This window comes from Populus nigra, chromosome 11, assembly GCF_951802175.1.
Source record: "Populus nigra chromosome 11, ddPopNigr1.1, whole genome shotgun sequence".
Taxonomy (NCBI): domain Eukaryota; kingdom Viridiplantae; phylum Streptophyta; class Magnoliopsida; order Malpighiales; family Salicaceae; genus Populus; species Populus nigra.
In genome coordinates this window covers 11950194-11970810 of record NC_084862.1, presented here as the reverse complement: position 1 = coordinate 11970810, position 20617 = coordinate 11950194, and the positions used below count along the sequence as shown (strand labels likewise).

Genomic DNA, 20617 nt, shown 5'->3' with positions numbered 1-20617 from the left:
GTTAAAACAAATGAAAAAAGAAGTGAATTCAAAATTTAATTTTTCTAGAATAAATTCAGATTTTAAATTATGATAAATATTAATTTGATCACATAAAGTCAGCATGTTGAATTGAAATGCAAAGCCACATAGTAACTTTGTGTTTAAAAAATAATTAATAACGCAGGAACAAACAATAAAACATTACAAATATTTGGTACTTCTTATTCTTGGGAAAACATACGGATGAACAAATTTTGTACTTCCCACTGAAGAAAACCCTCCCAACGAAGTAAATCAAACCCTCCTAGTTAATTAAGTACTACCATAATTGAGTGTGTGTCCCCCCTTCCCTCTTTATTCGTTTTTTTTATATATATATATATTAAAAAAAATAAAATGAATATTTAAGATTGTAATAATAACTATTTTTTAAAATATTTTTATTTAAAAATATATTAAAAAAATTTCTACCTCCGTCTCAGTACCCTTCAAGCTTTTTGCTTTTTTTTTTTTTGTTTTTTTATCTTCGTAAAATGGAGGCATGCACTTGAAAAGGACAAAAAAACAAAAACCACCGCAACACCTTTTCCTTCCCCTCATGATCTGATCTGACATCGTGTCTGTACTTGATTTTGCGATTTAGCAATGGTTTGGTGATAGAAGGAGCGTGTTTGGTCAGTGTGATTGCGGGTGCTTTTTAAATAATTTTTTGTATTAAAATGTATGTCATTGATATTTTTTTATTTTTTAAAAATTATTTTTAAAATCAGTACATTAAAACAATCCAAAACATATGAACCATATTAAATTTTAACAAAAAAAAATTTAAAATTTTTTAGGAATATAGCCGCAGCCGCGTTTCCAAACGGAACCTCAGGGATGGGTGAGGATATTGGGTGCATGAAAGTGGTATATAGTTTTTTTTATCAGTTGGGTTATGATAAGAAGTTGCTAGGAATCAAGAAATGAAGAGATTTGAGGGTTTTCTGTATGTAAAGAAAATGAAAATAGAGGGTAATTTCGTTGATATATCATCAGAGATGGTTTTTGATGGACAAAACAGCAGCTGGACTTGAATTTCACATGATTTTTTCTTTTATCTCTTTGTAATATTAATTTCTATTTTTCTTTGTAGATATTTTGATTTTCAAACACAGTTAAATTACTAAGCTGCTGTAGAAAGCAACAAAAATAAAGCTTCACTCTAAAGAGTTTTTTGGACTTTTTTTTTTAGTTAAGTTGACTTAGAGACAATTTGATTTTTTACAAATATAAAATATTAATAATACGGAGTTGATGAGCTAATCTAGATTGACTTGGATTTTCTTTTATTTTTTAGTTATATGCCTCAATATTTTTTTTTATTGAGAATTTTGCTTTATTGTTTTTTTAGGTTTGCTTTTTATATAATCAGTCTCATCTTTATATTCATGATCACATGTTTTTGAAAGTTAAAACTGGTTGATTTTGGTAACTTTTTATGTTTTTTTAATTAATTTTTTAATTTCATAATTTAATGATTTAAAAATACTATTAAAATTAGATTAAATAAATTTGAGTTAAACAAATGATTGCTAATTAGATTAAATAATTTATTTAGTTCATTCTAAAGAGCTTTTTCATCTTTTCATTTTATTTTTTTGTAGTCAAGTTGACTTGGGGGCAATTTGATCTTTCACAAATATAAAATATTAATAACACGGGGTTGATGAGCTAACTTGGGTTGACTTGAATTTTCTTTTAATTTTTTTAGCTATATGCCTCAATACTTTTTTTTATTGAGAATCTTGTTTCGTAGTTTTTTTAGGTTTGCTTTCTATACAATTAGTCTCATCCTTATATCCACGATCACAAGTTATCGAAGGTTAAAATTGGTTGTCTTTGGTACTTTTTTATGTTCTTTTTTTTATTTTTTTAATTTCATCCTTCAATGATTTAAGAGTACTATTAAAATTAGATTAAATAAATTTAAGTTAAACCAATAATTGCTATATAGTTGGGTACTAATAATTTATTTAGTTCATATTATTACTTAATAGATGTTGTTATATATTTTTCTATATAGGTTTCATATAAGTAAATGATGATTATTATTGGATATATCGAGTTTTCACCTAAAGGTTTGCTTAAGATGGATTATTGTAATGGAGTTCAGAGTTTTATTAATTATACATTATCTAATCTAAAAGATATTAGTGGAGGCGATATTAAATATCTATGTAAGAGATGTAAAATAAAAGGTTTCTCGATCCATATATTGTCAAGATGCTTCTTCTATATATATAAAAAGGTTAATGAATAAATACTTGTATTGGTTTGCACACAAAGAACTATATGTTTCTTACGAGACTATGATAGAAAGGATGGTTGAGTCTACTTCTAGTTCTAGCAACATGCATGGAGATGTAGATGATAATAGTAATCGTTATAAGAGTATGATTATGGATACAATGAGAATGAATCAGGATTATACAAATATATGTTCAATTTTATATGAAAAACCAAATGCAGACACAGTCATGTTTTTTAAACATTTGAAAGATTATGACGAACCATTATGGGTTGGATGCACAAATCAAAGTAAATTATCAGTCATTGTATAGGTGTTCACCATCCAGTTAGATTATTGGTAGAGTGAAGCTGGTTATGAAAAGTCATTGAATGGATAAGAAGCATTTTCACCTGAAAGGAATAGGTTGAAATAGAACTTTTATATTACTAAATCCATAATGGAATCTTTTGGTTCAAGGATATCAAAAATTGACATATGTTCAAATTTTTGCATGTTGCACTATCTTGAAAATACAGAATTCACTGAGTGCAAAACATGCAGACATGCTCGATATAAATCGATAACTGGTAGGGGAAGAACTCTTTTCACATAAAGAAAGAACTCTTTTCACATAAAGAATTTCACCTTAATTGAGTGTTTGCGTGTCCCTTTCCCTCTTTATTTGTTCTTTAATAAGATGAATGTTTCAAAGTGTGGTGTCAGTATATTAAAATAATTTAAAAATATAACAATAATTTAATTTAAAATAAATAAATAAATAAAGAATTTGTGTTTGTGTGTCCCTTTCACTCTTTATCTCTTTTTCTAAAGTGTTCAAACCCTTCGTAGTGAAGTAGTTTAATTGAGTGTGTGTGGGTCCCTTTCCCTCTTTCTTTGTTTATACATTCATTCGATTCGATCTCCAATTTATCCTGTGAAGGCCAATAATGGAGATGCCCTTCCTATTGCCAAAGCATTGTACAAAAAAGTATTTTGGATGATATTTTACTTTTTTAATTGTCTAAAAACAATGATTTTTTAAAGAAAATTATCACAATAAGCTAGAAATCTATGGGTTATACATATATTCAATCTTGTTCTTCATTTACTAGTAGTGGTAATGCTCACTAAAGGATTCATAATAATAATGCTGAATTTATTTTTTAAAATATTCATTGTTCAAATTCAATCTTTATTTATTTTCTATAAATATTTTCCTACAGTTCTTTTCCCGCTTTATTCTTTCTATATATACGTTCTCGCATTTATGTTGCAACAATATAATACCTCCAGAACAGAGCTACTGTTGCACGATCAACAACAGTTTTTTAACTCTCAGGTATGATCGTCCCTCTACTGCTATAATCATACTCAGTTTCTTAATTTTCGGGTCTTAGTTCTTAGCTTAAATAAATCATTACTACTAAAATGATCGACTTAATCAATTTATTGCAACATTAGTTTATCTGGGTTGTTTCTTTTTTCTTTGTAATTCATGTTGTGATCATCTGTGACTGGATTTTTCCTTCTTTCCTTCTTTCTTCTGGGTTCTTGAAATAGCAGAATTTCGTTTCTTTTCCGGTAGGTTTCTTTCTGCCTACTTGTTTCAATAATGTGTTCTTTCTGGGCAGCCAGGCTACATACGTTTCCTGTAAATTTGATGGCTTACATTCCTCCACACAAGCGGCATTCCAAGGATGTGAGAAGGGCATCCCCGATTCCAGAGACACTGCAACCTCAATTTCAAAGAAATATGAATTTTAGAGCATCCACTTCTCGTAAAAAAAAGAGTGGAAAGATTGTTGATGCAGACACTACCATGTATAAATGGTTTGCTGTTGGCTTGGACGAAGATGGCCAGTTTCCTCCTTACATCCATCTCGAGCCGATTTCCTTTGAATATATTGAGTAAAACTGGAGAAAAGCCTCTGGTCTTGATGAATAACATTGTAACTGAAGGTTGGTGTTCCATCCTTTTCTGTTAGTTGCTTCTTCCCTTGAATGGTGTTTGAGTTAAATGTTCTTATTATAAATTTTGTATTAAATGTCATGCAATGAAGAGGATAGCAAACTGGAAAGGACTTGCTCCAGAAGTCCATGGGAGATTATAGCGGAAAACGTACAGCAAGAACTACTCTCTTCTTTCGAAATTTTGAGGAATGAAATGGATGATCAGGGTTCAGAAAAAATAAAGCCAGAATTGGTTGCTCGATTGGGAAAAATCGCTTTTCGTGGGTGAGCAATCCAACTTCTCTCTATAGATATTGCAAATTGAGTTAATGTTAATTGGAACATCATCTTTTTTCCAACTTATGATGCCTTTTTAGATGGAAGGACACAGGAATCAATTATCTGTTATGCAACTGAAAATTGCTTATGTTGTGAAGTTGCCTGGAATTGTCTCAGTTTATTCTCCATGACATACTCAATGAACTAAGGGAAGAACGTAAGCATATAAGTGTTTGTTCCTCCATATAGGACCTCGAGTGGAGTTAATATTTTGATTTGGTTTGTTTCGACACCTGAGTGTATCATATGACTTGTTTTGCTCTAGTGATCGCTGTGATCGCTGCCAAACAAATTCTGCTGGTGCTCTATCAGTGTAACGTAGATATTGTTGATATGCATTTATTAGAAGCCATAACTGCCTATGTTAAATGAAATTCATATCCTCCATCAGTGCATAAGAAGCATGTTTTATATTTCACTTCTACAAGGATAAGCAAGCAAGAATTATTATTCAAATTGTGTGATGCAGGAACTATTTAATGGGACTAGACAGTGTCAATAAAATTCAGGTTGAAGAAGCCGTTTTGAGACAACTCAACAGATCATTGTACACAAATATTCCTTCCTCATACATGGAAAATATTATAGATGGAGTGGTCCCAGCAATTGGAATTGATTTTGAAGAGGAGAAAGATGTTTACATTGTAAAGGTATCCCTTTCGCTGCATACCGAGTCTTGGTAGTGTTTTTCTTATGTTTTTAATTCAATTTGTCACTAACTTTTCTTCCTTCAAGCAGTTGTCTGATAATACACGGCCAGATGCCACTATTTCATGCAAATGTATTGTGGTGGAAAATAAAAAACTTCTGCTCTACAAGGCAGGTTTTGTACCACTTATAGTCTTGTCCTCTCATGTTAATTTGTCATATTATATGGTAGAATTAATTTGTTTCTGGTAATTTGCGCTTTATCAATGTTACATCGTGTAATCTCATGGACACCTTCTGATATTCACTTACGAATTTAAGATGGTTTCCAGTTTTATACCTTTGCTTGTTCATGGAGTATTAAAGTACAAAGATTTCTTGTAGGTTAAGCTAAACAAAGTGCGCCAGCTGGTCATAGATGTATCATGTCTTGATAAGAATCTGGACCTCAGGCTAATGCTTTGCACCAGCAGGATCGTAACAGCTCTAACTGTAAGTTATCATCAGAAACTTAGCTACAATCATACTGCATGATCGTTAGGCACTCATTGAAGCATGAAGTGTCTTGGGCTCTGCCCAAACCCAGCAGAAACTTGTTAGTGAGAAAACTTGAGCAAGCTTCCTCCCTTTGTATTTTCCTCCAATTACAATCTTAATTGTGTCTAGCCAGTGCTTTCTCCATTTCAAAGAACGTCTTGATGGAAAATAGCAAGTAATCTTTATCCTAGAAATTAGTTTGATCACACCTAGAAGAGAAGATATGTAAAACAAGCATTGAGCAGGCTTGCACTAGCGAGATAGGTTAACAAGACTAGAACGAAATTTAGAAGGTTAAAACCATATTCCTGGATATTGGTCTTTCATGCTTGAAAAATTAATGATTTTCATAGTTGGAACAATGATTTCTCTAAATTTGCATGAGAGATTTTCATCTTGAGTCTAGACAGCGCAAAGCTGCTCGTGAGTAATTTATTTCCAGCATGAAAATTTTAGTTTATTAAGCAGAAGGCAATGATTTGGTATTGGCTAATTAGTAACTAAGCCAGATTATTCTTCTGATAATCATATATACTGCTTAAAAGATCAAAGCCAAGAAACTTCATTGTAGATTTATTTCCTGATATAATTGGAATTTAACTCCTCATAGTGACGCTGTGGAGTGACTGGTTGTATGAATCGATGCAGGATGAGGAGATGAATAGCCTTAGGGATCTGATCAATTCTGCAGTTCTGGATTCAGATATGAAGGGTGGATTAAGATGGCCCCTGGGGGAGGAGGCATCTTCTTGTGGTAGATATAGTGTCATTGGGGTTTGGCACACAGTAACCAAAGCCTATAAAAGTTCATCATTTAGGCTGAAAGCAAGAGATGCCGATGGATACAATTTTAAGACTGGAACTGGGGAAACTCTTAGAGAGATTTATCTGAAGTTGAAAAGAATTGTTTCAGAAATACAGGCAAGCTCCTTTATTGGTTGATTTTTCCCTATGCCTCCTTATGTTGCTTTGGCTCATATAAAACTTCTAATTTGTGAGCTTTCTCAGACCCTAATGAGAGCATCCAGAGCTGACAGATTTGCTAAAAGCGTCGTCAGTTATTTGCTCTTTATTATAAATTATAGATTTCCAGATTCATGCCTGTGTTAAGCTGTGCTTTTAATATCTTCTAAAACTTTTTTCTTGTATTTAAAGCTGCACTTGTTGAATTATGAAGGAACCGGGAGCTGAAAGTGATTCAATCTCCAAGATGCTCGAGGACAGCATAAGACTGATATGGGACAAGTTCTTATGCTGCGAACGGTTTCTAACATGATCATTCCAATTTTAACTCTCTTTTCTTCCTCTTCAGCATGGAAAGGGGGAGAGCCCCATCTTGTCTGGATCCTATCCCATCACGAGGCGCTGTTTGCAAGTCCGAATTCTCTCCTCCCTGTGAATTCTAGGCTTCTTTACATCTCTTTTTCTTTCTTTTTTGCTTTGCTTTGCTTCTTTTTTTTTTTCTTTTTTTTTTTAAATTTGGATGGTTGGTTTTTATAATTAAACTTTAATCAAAATAGAATTTAACATACAAACTATCATATTTTAGAGGCTCAAGTGACCTTTACTATAGAAGCTAACGCGGCATGAGAAAGGAAGAGAAAATGAAAAAAAGAAAAGAAAGAAAGAATAAATACTTGTTGGTTTGCATACAAAGAGATGCAGTGGCAGAGCCAGAGTTTTTTCAATGAGGGGGTAAATTATTAACAAATACTATATTATATAGATATGCATTAGAAATCAATTCAAAACATATATACTAATTCATATCAAGTAAAATTAATTTAAAATACTTTAAACTGAAAAAACTTACATTATAATTGTTCTCTTCGAGTTTTTATATTTCGAAACCGCTTCATAATAGCTTCATTATCAATCTTATCGAAGATATCTTTTTCAATGTATACAACCAAACTATCATTCATCCACTTATCTCCCATCCTATTCCGCAATCTACTCTTGATAATATGCATAGCAGAAAAAACTCTCTCCACTGTAGCAGTTGCAACTGGTAGAAGTAATGACAATTTGATAAGCATATATACTAATGGAAATATCAAATTCTTCTTTGTTTTTACCATTTTCTCTATAAGACTAGCAATACCTTCAATTCCAGAGAACTCATCATCACCACGTAGATCAATAATATACGTATCAAGTTGGTCACCAAGTACCATAAGGTCCACTATAAAGAATTCACTAGGATAAAAAAGAGCAAGGCGAAGAAGCTTTTCTTTGTTGAAAGCAGAGAAAGAGTCACTTGGGTTTAAACATGCCACACAAAGGAGTAACTATGTACTCATCTCAGTAAAACGATCATTCAACTCAGTAAGTTGCATGTCAATGATATTGTTAAACAATTCATAACGAAAATGGTGTAGGTTTGTAATCCCTTGAGATTTTCGCCTTGAACGCCCACGAAGCTTGTACTCATCATCCATGTTTAGAATATCAATATCATGTTTGATGTAAAAAGATGACACCTTTTCTAGTAAAGATTCCCAATCATTCTCTCTCATCATTTTGAATCGTTCCTTTGATGTTTTCAATAAACTCATAACATTTTCTATGTCTTGATCTTTTCTTTGTAATGCTTGAGAGAACTCATTAATAACTGCTAGTATCCTTCTCAAACAATGAAGCATGAATACAAAATTAAATGATTCCATAATATTTGTTAAAACGACTGCTTCTGTTCTCTGTTCTGAGTTCATCCCATCCTCACTTATAATCTCAAGTACATCAAGAACTCATGAAAACATTGCAAGTAGATGAATAATTGTAACATAGTGGGAGCCCTAACGAGTATCACCATACCTTCTAAGAGAAGTTTCTTGATTCAAGCCTCATCCACTAGAAATTTCTCCATTCTCAAGTCCTTCAATAATTCTAGCATATTGTTTTTCTCTAATCACCTCCATCCTTTTGCATGATGCTCCAACTATGTTTATAATGCTAGAAATAAAATTGAAGACATCTCCAACTTCATTATGCTTCTTTGTAACAGCCACAAAAGTCAATTGAAGTCTGTGAGCAAAACAATGTACATAATATACACTTGGATTGCTATTTAGAATAAGTGCTTTCAAGCCATTGAATTCATCTCGCATGTTACTAGCTCCATCATATCCCTGACCATGCATTCTTGATATGCTTAGTCCATGTTTAGAAAACAAAGCTTCAATAGCTGCCTTGAGTGAACTAGCAGTTGTATCTCGCACATGTTGAATGCCAAGAAAACGTTCAATTATATGTCCATTGTTGTCTACATATCGTAGAACAACAACTATTTGTTCCTTGATTGATATGTCACGTGACTCATTAATTAAAATTGAAAATAATGAGTCACCTAGATCTTTGATAATCACATTTGTAATCTCCTCTGCAGCAGCTTGAGTAATGTCTTTTTGAATATTTGGAGAAGTCAATTTGTTATGTCTAGGAGCTTCATTGAAAGTAACTTTTTTAATAGCTTTATTATTTCTAGAAAGAAAATGCAAGAGCTCTAAATAATTTCCTTGGTTGCTTGAACATTCACATTCATCATGGCCACGAAATGAAAGTTCTTGGTGCAACAAAAAACAAGCACACTCTATTGAAGCATTCAATCGAGTTTGATAATCACTTTGACTCTTTATTGTCTGCTCAGATAACAAAGTCATGATACTTTGTTTTTAATTCATCAAATTCTCATATTTTATCCGAGCTGCATTGTGACTACTATTAGACTTTCCAATATGAAGATCAAATCTTTCCTTCTTTTTTTTTTTTTCCAATTTGAAAACCCATCACCTACAGACGAATCAACACCCCCTTTTGACTTGAAGAGATAACAATACAAGCAAAAGGCAACATCTTTGGCTATGCTGTACTCTAACCATGTTGGGTATGCACCAAACCAAACCGGATTAAAGCGTCGTAGTGTTGATATATTCCCAAATTGTTTTTGAGGAAAATCACAATGTGAAGGTTGACAAGGACCTTTTTGTAGATAAGCTCTTTGGATTGCATCCCTATCATTTATATGGTATTCATAAATTGGTCTTCTCAAGCCAGGGTCAGCAAGGAGAGTGTCGGGGTTGATTTCAATATGACTTTTTTTTGAACTTGATTGAGTTACATGACTTGAAGCTTTGATTGACTCTTTATCCTCAAGGAATTTACGCTTGAAATACTTGTCTAGTGGCATGTTAATTTAATATGAACTTGCTGGATTTTTTTATCATCATTAGTGTCTATATAATAATTAACACAACTATACAATAATTCACTGTTAAATAAAAATCAGTTGAGTTACACAATAATTCTAAATCTTCCATATGAAATTCATAGCAAAATACACATCAATTCATCAAAATCAAAACCTATTTCAATTCATATCTATATGCATATAATAAGTATGTTGATTAAATTATACTTAATTGTTTCTAGATATTTAATTGAGGAGTAATGCCTAGTATATGTGTAAGAGGAATAATTCTTGAAAAACATGCTTTCTACTTGATATTTTACTTATAAACAAGTCATGTGAAAATATTAAATTTCAATAAACTACTCTGTCAATGCAAGAGATGTCCAGAATAGTGGTTTTGCAGGAATATTAATTTATTCCTTTATAATAAGAAAAGAAACATTTAATTGATTAAATTAGTAGATTTAAACATTTATTTTGAACATATTTGCACATATTCATATCAAAACCCATAAATTATCATAAACCCTAATATTTTTAATAACTAATTATAAAAGAATAAAATTAAAATTAAACAATGAAATAAATAGAAAAAATAAAGAAAATTTACCTAAAATATTAAGCTAAAGGCAAAAAAGATTAATTGCTTAACTATACTTGATGAGAAATTTGCATACGAGAGAGGCAGAGAACAACAGCTCATGAGAAGAACAAAGCGACACAGCAGCTCATGGAAAGAACAAAGCGACACAGACAGGGAACAAAAAATACTTTTGTTAGTCAGGGGATTCCGTATTTTTAAGCCGGTACCATTGATTTGATATAGAAACAAAAGGGAAAAAGGAAAAAATTATGGAATGAGCTATGTGTGTGTGTGTGTGCATTATATTATATTATATTAATATATAAGTCAACAATTATAAACAATAATAGCTTTCCTTTTTCCTTCCCTGTAGTAACAATTCCCTAAACTAATATATTAATAAAAAAAAGTTAAGGGGGCAATTGCCCCCTTTTGTCCCTCTGTGGCTCCGCCACTGTGGAGATGTATATGATAATAGTAATTGTTATAGGAGTATGATTATGGATACAATGAGAATGAATCAAGTTTATACAAATATATGTTCAATTTTAGATGAAAAACTAAATGCAGACGGGGCCGGGTTTTTTAAACATTTTAAAGATTACGACGAACCATTATGGGTTGAGTGTACAAATTAAAGTAAATTATCAGTCATTGCACAGGTGTTCACCTTCCAGTCAAATTATGGCAGAGTGAGGCTAGTTATGAAAAAATCATTGAATGGGTAAGAAGCATTTTCACCTGAAAGGAATAGGTTGAAAGAGGACTTTTATGTTACTAAATCTGTAATGGAACCCTTTGGCCCAAGGATACCAAAAATTGATATGTGTATAAAGTTCTGTATGTTGTACAATCTTGAAAATATAAAATTGACTGAGTACAAAACATACGGGCATGCTCCGTATAAACCCATAACTGGTAGGGGAAGAACTCTTTTCTCATAAAGAAAAGTAAGATAATTGTCAATCACTCCTAGATTATAGAGGTTATTTAAGTTTTCAAAGACTACTGAGCACATGATATGGCATCATTCATATAATGCGGTGGATGAAGTCATGGTGTACATTTCCAATGGTGAAGCCTAGAAACAATTTAATAGACTACATCTTAAGTTTTCAATGAAACCATGGAACATACGTGTTGGGTTATGTACAGACAGATTTAATCTATTCGAGTTATTTTGTACGCCATATTCTTGTTGGTAGGTGATACTAGGGATGAGCAAAAAAACTAAAAAATGGATTAAACCGAGAAAACTGGAAAAAAATAAAAAAAAAACCGAATAGTAAAAAAAACTAATTAAACTGATTAGAATTTTTAAAAACTGACCGCTTCGGTTTGGCTTTGGTTTTATAAGCCTGAAACTAAAAAAACCGAACCGAACCTTAACTCGAAAAAACCGAGTCAAACCGGAAAAAACTTCATATATTACTTGGTAAGTTTGCAATGTTTTTGTACATATAATTTTTTCTGGTTTATAATATGAAATATCTGGATCTCCTATGTTTTTTCCCTTCGCTTGTTCTGCATTTGGATTGTTAAAGACTAGTACCCAAATAATGTCTATTTCATGATCATGAACTTATTAAATTAGAACTAAAGTGTCTATCATTTGTAGTTCTTTTGTTATACCCAAATAATGTCTAGTGGAAGTTGTAATATCTCACATCAGCGGGTGAGAGAGTGGTAGCTGACCTTATTAAGAGTGTTGGTTGTTGACTTATCATACGCGTTTTGGGGCATCAGGCTCAGAAATGGGTGTCACCAGGAACAAAATCGTGAGGGCGGTAAGGTCCACAATGAACAATATATGGCAGGTTGGGCCGGACTGTTACATTTGGTATCAGAGCCGACCTCACTGGCTGTCCAGTTGTGCTGACGGGTTCGTCGGGCTCCTTTAGGGGGGTGGATTTAATATCCCACATCGGCGGGTGAGGGAGTGGTAGTTGGCCTTATTAAGAGTGCTGGTTACTGACTTGTCATACGTGTTTTTGGGCGTTAGGCTCAGAAATGGGCTCGCATCACAAGGAACAAAACCGCAAGGGCGGTAAGGCCCAAAGCGTATAATATATAACAAGTTGGGTCGGGTTGTTATATAAGTGGTTTTGTGTATTAATTTAATTGGCTCAGCTATGATTTTTACAATAAAATTGTTGCTTGTTTTTTCATATAACCATGTAGCTTTTACTCAGATTTAGAATAAAAATATTTCATTGTGTAGAATGTTTTTGTTAAAATGCCAGTATATGGTATATCTTGACAAGTTATGTTTTTATTATTATTGATTCATGAATTGCAATTTATCGATTACAATAATTATGAATTTGAATACGTGGTTATATGTTGTGTAATTGGTTTTTCATGATGCTGGAGCTTAATGGTCAGAACTTAAAAGGGAAAAGTTAGCTGCGAAAGCTTGACTATTATTATTATGTTTATTATAGTTCTGTTGTTATTTCTTTTTAGCTATGGAGTTTTAAAGATTTTAACTTCAGGTTAATTTATCTACAATGTTAATCATTGTTATTGGGATATATATCTATTGCATAAATAAACACAATAAGGATAGGTATTTGAATCAATTGCATTGATGACAACATTATCACATTTTTTTTAATATCAATTTTGTAAGAATTCCCATGCATAACATTTTTAATAATTATTGCAAAGTTTAAATACTCATGTGTCCTTTTGTGATTGATGGATTTTGCTAGAAAAAAAAATCAATGGAAGGTTTTGAAAGCTCAGATAAAGCATCTTGGACTAAAGAGATGTTGCATATATTTTGTGATATTTGTATTGTCGTTATTTATAGATGAATGAGGCCAAACACTCATTTCAATAAGGCCACATGAAAATTTGTTATAGTCGTCTTCAAAGAGAAAACTAGTTATGTTTTTAGTAAGACACAACTTAAAAAAAAATAGGATGGTGCAAAAAAAGACTAGAGGTTTTGGAAAAAATAACTGATTTCTGAAATAGAAGTAGGATGAAATAGTGAACTTGGAATCATTAGTGCTAGTGATGAGTGGTGGAAGAAAAAAACTCAGGTTAGTTATTGATACATTTTTTGTCTGGATTTGTCTTTCTCTTGTCCTATTTCTTAAACTATTTAACATATTTTATATTGTTTATGCATTTATTGTTTTATATTTCTTTTATATAGGAAATCAGAGGGTCCAAAAAGTTTAGACATGTTGGGATTGAACCATCACTTTGCAGTAAGTTTGATAGAATGTTCAGTAATGTTGTGGCGACTAGACATTATGCTTGGACTACGTCTTCTAGAACTTTATTTGATGGTGATACTATGAATCAAAGCACTCAAGATGCTAATGTTAATGAAGAAGAAAATCTAGAGGAAGGAAGTGGTGATTCAAAAAAGGATGTTATTCTCAATTATATAGACGATGTTTGCAATTTAGTTACTGGAGTTAATATGGGAAATACCAGTACCACAAATAGCAGTGGAAAGAGAAAAACAAGAGAACAATGCGGTGGACAAAGTAAAAAGAAAAGCAAAAAACCTTATGGATTTGGAGCTCAATTGCTTTTACATTGGGATCAACTAATTGATTTTGTTTTGATCAGGAATGATAGTAGGGATAAGATAGGGTGTAGCGTTAATGAGGTGATGACAGAGGTTCATTTCGTACCCGAAATTACTTTTGGTGATGACTTATACTGTTTTGCTACCAAGTACTTGTCTATGAGGAATAAAAGAGAGATGCGGGCATAAATTGAAGATATTGATAGGAAGTATCAATGGCTTCAAAAAAATGTACTAGAGAAGTCAAAAGCACTAAATCAAGGTTAATATTGCTTTAATAATGCTTTCAGTTTTTGTTCTGTCCTGAACAATTATGTTGTGGTTAATTCAAATATCTTATTGTCAATTGCTTAAACAACTATATGTTATGAGAGTTTTGTTGTGGTGTCAAATGATGTAGATGTTTGGAATAAGACAATGACTCCTAAGGCTGATGTATTGAAGCATGAAGAGTAGTGCTGATTTTAGTAGAGAACCACCTTTCTTAATTATGTTTGCAGATTGCTAATCTAACATGTTTTTAATTTAATGGAATAGTGATAAAACTTGTTGTGTTGTCTGTTGTTATATCGAGGGAGAATCATTATGATTATTCTTAATTATGTTTGTGGATTCCTAATCTAATATATTTTAAATTTAACGAAATATTGAAAAACTTGTGTTTTCAGCTGTTATGTTGATGGTGAATTATTATGAATATTGATGGTGAATTTATGTCCTGGAATAATTGTGAGCGCTGATAATATATTGAAAGCTATAGAGTATATTATGGTAATGTTCCTCCTGGACCACCGTGATTGATGAATCATAAGTTGACAAGGAAGCAAGAATAGCGTAATCTTTAGAGAAACTGGAAAGATAGAGCGTAATTGTTGGATTGGATATCTACAATTATTGAATTATTTCATAAGAACACCTTCTCCGGCATATATAACAAAAGGTCAAGAAGACATATATTGCCTATATGTACAAGGATTAAAGTAAATTATCGGTATACTACTTCTTAGTTGAATTAAAAATGCTAGCTAATTTCATGGGCTACTTTTAGACTGACTTGTGTTTTCGAAGAAAGCAACTAATTGTGTGTGTGAGAACGTGGTACAAACGGTGTTTCTAAAAATTTTAAAAATTAGTTTTGTTTAAAATGAATTTTTTTTATATTTTCAGATCCTTTTGATGTGCTGATGCCAAAAATAATTTTTAAAAAATAAAAAAATTTTATTTTAATATATTTCTAAGCGAAAAACATTTTAAACCGCAACCGCTACCATAATCCCAAACAAAAATATCAGGGTTTTTTTTTCCCTTTCTCTCTGGATAATCAGAAACTTTTATATCCATTGTTTTCTTTTTGGAGATAATAACAATAATTAATAGAGCTATGGCTCGTAACATAACAATTCTTTTTTTCATGATGTACAACTTTAGATAGAACAATATTATAAATGCTTGACTTTTATGATATAAATGATGTGAAATAAAACTATTTCAGCAATTTGTTCTTGATAGGCTGCAGGTTGAAAAGAAATTTGAGTACATATAATTTATAATTGAAAAGCAAACCAAAGTTCAGTAATTATTTGTATATAACCTCATCGAAGCATCAAAATAAATTGATCATACCAATATGAAATAAGAATAATGACAATGGCACAATGGATATAGTGCATGAAAAGTTGGCAAAAAATAAATACAAGAGAATATATGTCAGACATATTTGTAATTGGGGCTGACATATACTACGGACATTCTGTCAATTTATAAAAGTTTTTCATAATACATTGATGCAGACTATAATTTATATGTTACTTGTTTGGTTATAATAGTTTACTTAAACTTGTGGAAGCATTTTTGTTATTTTTTTTATCCCATAATACTTGTAGATTCCTATATAATGAATGTTGTAACTTCAATATGAGAAATAACTTTCATGAAGCTTCTACAAAATCACATGTAGTTGTATGTTACTCTTATTTCAATCAATTTTTTTCCATAACTATTAGTGCAAAACTCTGGCTTCATTCTTTAGGAGTTTTTTTTGTCAGAAAATTTATGTGAAGAGCAAAGAAAAATTAACCCACTCATGTCTTATCATTTTGAATATCTAAATTAATTGTTTTTACAAAGAACTGGTAGGGTGCATTTTTTCTATATTTTTTTTATATCAAAATCAAGTATCAATATTTAGTGAATATTCAAATCAAGCCTTAGATGTTTTTTTTTGTGTGGAAAGTTTCATCTTTTAAAAATTTATGTTGATTTTGCCAAGAATTTGAAAATTAATAACTCCTTTTATTTTTCTGTATCTTTTTCCATGCTTCTTCCCTCTTCATTTCTTTTTAATCTTTAGAATGCACTTAAAAAATAATAATTTCGATAAACTTTTGTTTACCTTTTATAAAAAATAATCAAACACACTCACTTTTTGTTTTTCAATTCATAACAGGCATATGCCATAATATTAAAATCAAATTCATTATGTTAAATCTAATTTGGAGCTGTTCCCAGACAATGGGAACAACAATTGTAATGTTTGGTAGTGATTGTCATGCTAGTTGATCTTCCCACTAATTGCTTGATCCACTACCTCCTCGGAGGCCATGAACCTGTCATCTTCTAGGGCTGCCCGTAAAGAATGAGCATAAGTTCTTATTCTGGAACATAAGAATGTGTCTTTAGCATACATATATGAATTGTTGTTAATTGATATATAAAAATTGATGGAATTTCTTTTATGATATGAATTGTAATGAACGCAAATGTTTGTAATTGAATTTGTGTTAGTAGATATAACATATGAATGAGTTGATGTTATGTTTGGTGTTAACTATGACAACAATTATAATACCATGATGAATCATGTAATTGATAATATTAATTATGGTGGTACTGGTGATAGTGGTGGAGCTGCTGGTGATAGTAATGGTAGTGGTAATGAAGGAGTTAATGATGGTGGTGATGATGGGTGTTGTTACCCATTTTTGGGTTCCCATAAAAAAATGAGAAAATACAATATATATATATATATATATATATATATATATATATATATTAAAAAGAAATCCAAAAAATAATAGGAGCGAGAAAAGGATGCTGGAATGCCAAAAAAAATGCCAAAATTAGTTGAGGAGATAAAATGCAAAATGTTGAAATTTGATAGTGAGAGCCTTGTTGATAAGGAAAATTCAATTTTGAGGAAGAAAAGTTCAAAATCAAATGTTTATGGACTCAATTAAATTTTATCCAAGGTTTAATTGAATTTATGGAGGGTTTGATTGCAATAAAATTGATTTTTAAAGTCAATTTAGGCTTTTATTGGAAGAAATTCAAGTTCTGGGGTTCAATTATAATTTTGAAGAGTTGATTTGGTCAAATCGATCAGGAGCTTAATTGCATAATTATTGAAGTTTGATGGCCAATTAGGGACTTAATTGAAACAATCCGAAACCAATGACCAAACCAGAAAAGCGCTAAGATCAAGGGATCCAATTACAATTCATCTGGGGGCTTGATTATAAAATTGCATTAACATCCAAGGACCAAATCAGAAATATCATTTAAAGTTGCAAAACGGTGCCGTTTTATTCAACAATGTTTACTGTCTTCTTTACGTTACGTGAGCTGGCCAAGAAAAGTTTGCAGCGGCGAAGGCGCGATTTGCTTCAATTAAGGGGAGCATGTTTCACGGCTACCATGATGCATGTCGGCCGTTACTCCATCCCTGCAACAACAAAGGAAAAACGCTTTCATCCTCTGGCTATAAAAGCCAGAGGATGTACTGCATTGAGGGAGGGGAAGAACGACAAAGGAAAGTAAGACAACAGAGAGGAAAAAATAGAAAAAAAGACGAGACAGAGAGGAGGAGAGAACAAAAGGAGGGGGAAGCTGAACAGAGGGGAGACGAGACAGGGAGGTGTTAGTTAGTGGAGACAAACAATGTCCCACCATATGCAAGTGGGAATACCTAATCTCCCACTTGACACATGGTGGAGGACACAAACGGTGGGCATGCCCTTCACTCCTAGCTTAATATATATGTATGCTCAGTGAAGAGCTGGAGAGTTAGAGTGTGAAGAGCTGGAGAGTTAGAGTGTGAAGAGTGCAGAGAAGAAGAAATATAGAGAAACACAGAGAGAGAGAGCTAGAGAGAGTTGAGTTGAGTAGAGAAGATTTTCTCCTCCTTCTTGTTTTGTTGTTTGTATTGTTTCTAAGCTTGATTAATACAAACTAGTAGCTCCGTGGAGTAGACAAGTTGTCGAACCACGTAAATTGATGTGTGTTTTATTTCTGGAATTCCTCAACAACTGGTATCAGAGCTTGTTCTTGAAAAAGAGGGTGTTTGATCCAAACCCAGAAATCAAATTTCTCAAAACGTGTTTTTGAACATACCATCGTGTATAGGAAGACAAGACGAATTCATTGTTGAAAACCCGGAGAAGAACCGAAGTCCTGCATGCCTGCACGTACTCACACGCGCCTACGCCAAGCCTGCCCACGCGCACCAACGCGCCTCACGCTCCACACGCATCTTCCTCGCTCGAATTCCTGCAACTGAACCGGGTTGACCCGCCATGTCATCAGCCAGTCAGCAGCCACGCCAGCTATTCTGCACAGTCATCCGCCACATCATCAGACACGTCAGCAGGCAGCAATAATTATGCGTGTGATTGCCACGCCATCAAAGGTGGGCCCCGTATTGATTACGTGGACGCCACGTCATCTAGCCACATCATCACTTTGGGTTTTTATTTAGTGCATCGCAAACACTATTTTGGCCTGACACGTGGCTTCATCGGCACCATGTGTTGACCCAAAACTTTGATTGTTAAGATCTGAGCCATCCGAAGTCTGATTTGGGTGATCTTAGTGTCGTTTCCAATATTTTTGGCTGTTTCGGACACATATGTAAGGTCAGATTGGACAGATTCAAATCCGAGATGTATTAAAAATGGCAGATGAAATAAAGGCTGCGGGAATTGAAAAATTTGATGGAATAGATTTTGGATATTGGAAAATACAAATTGAAGACTATTTATATGGGAAGAAACTTCATCTTCCTCTGTTGGGGAGCAAACTAGAGAATATGCCAGAAGAAGATTGGCAAATTCTTGATAGACAGGTTTTGGGCATTATCCGGCTATCCTTGTTAAGAAGAGTTGCTCACAATGTTACAAAAGAAAAATCCACTGCAAAATTGATGGAAGCCTTGTCCGGGATGTATGAGAAGCCCTCAACAAATAATAAAGTGCACTTGATGAAGAAGTTGTTCAACTTGAAGATGACAGAAAGCACCTCTGTTACACAACATCTTAACAACTTCAATACCATCACAAATCAATTGTCATCTGTTGAGATTGAGTTTGATGATGAGATCAGTGCACTTATTTTGCTAGCTTCACTTCCAAGCAGTTGGGAAGGTATGAGGACAACCGTGAGCAACTCAGCTGGAAAATCCAAACTGAAATATGATGACATCCGAGACTTGATTTTAGCTTAAGAAGTGCGAAGGAAAGACTCAGGTGAAAGTTCAAGTTCAGGATCAGCTCTCAACATCAACACTCGAGGGAGGAGACAAGATAGAGGCTTATCCAGAGGCAGATCAAAATCAAGATACAGAAGTAAAAGCAAGTTCGGACCCAGAAAGCAGGTTGAATGTTGGAATTGTGGCAAACCTTGTCATTTCATAAGGAATTGCATAAAATCAAAAAAACCTGAAGCTGACTCTGCAAACGCTACCACAGATGAGGTGCAAGATGCTTTGATTCTTGCTGTACAAAGTCCAATTGATGATTAGATTCTTGATTCTAGTGCTTCATTCCACTGTACACCACACCATGAGATGATGCAAAACTATGTTGCTGTTGCTGGAGATCACGGTGTAGTCTATCTGGCCGATGGACAACCAATGGAGATTGTGGGTATAGGAGAAGTGCAGATCAAGACAATGAATGGATCTACATGGAACTTGCAAAATATAAGGCATGTTCCTAGACTAAAGAAGAAGTTGATCTCAGTCGAACAACTTGATGATAGTGGTCATTCAATCCTTTTTTCTGGAGATATGTGGAAGGTATCAAAGGGAGCAATGGTTTTGGCTCGTGCAAAGAAAACCAGCACCCTGTATATGACCACAAGATTTGCAGACATTATTGCCTCTACTGAAGCAGAAAATCAAGCACAGTTATGGCACTGTAGATTCGGCCATATGAGTCAAAAGGGGATGAAGATACTTCAGTCGAAGGGAAAATTGTCAGAGCTTAAAAATGTTGATCTAGATATTTGTGAAAGCTATGTTCTTGGAAAACAGAAGAAGCTCAGTTTCTTAAAGGTTGGCAGGACCTTAAGACCAAGAAAGCTAGAACTGGTGCACACAGATTTATGGGGACCGTCTCCAGTAGCATCTCTTGGAGGTTCTCGGTATTATGTGACTTTCATTGATGATTTCAGTAGAAAGGTATGGGTCTACTTTCTGAAAAATAAATCTGATGTGTTTGAAACATTCAAGAAGTGGAAGGCTATGGTTGAGAATGAATTAGGTTTGAAGTTGAAATGCTCGAGATCTGA

General features: G+C 33.1%; 1 protein-coding gene and 1 pseudogene across 1 annotated transcript; one reads left to right on the top strand and one right to left on the bottom strand.

The window, feature by feature from the left end:
- Positions 1-3506: 3506 nt before the first annotated feature.
- LOC133706271 (uncharacterized) lies at positions 3507-8297 on the top strand (annotated as a pseudogene).
- Positions 7543-9390, bottom strand: LOC133668101 (uncharacterized). Its single transcript, XM_062087846.1, has 3 exons — positions 8644-9390; positions 8028-8262; positions 7543-7913 (listed from the first exon to the last, which is right to left on the bottom strand). Exons 1-3 carry the CDS (start codon positions 9388-9390, stop codon positions 7543-7545), a joined length of 1353 nt encoding a protein of 450 aa, XP_061943830.1.
- Between the last annotated feature and the right edge of the window lie 11227 nt (positions 9391-20617).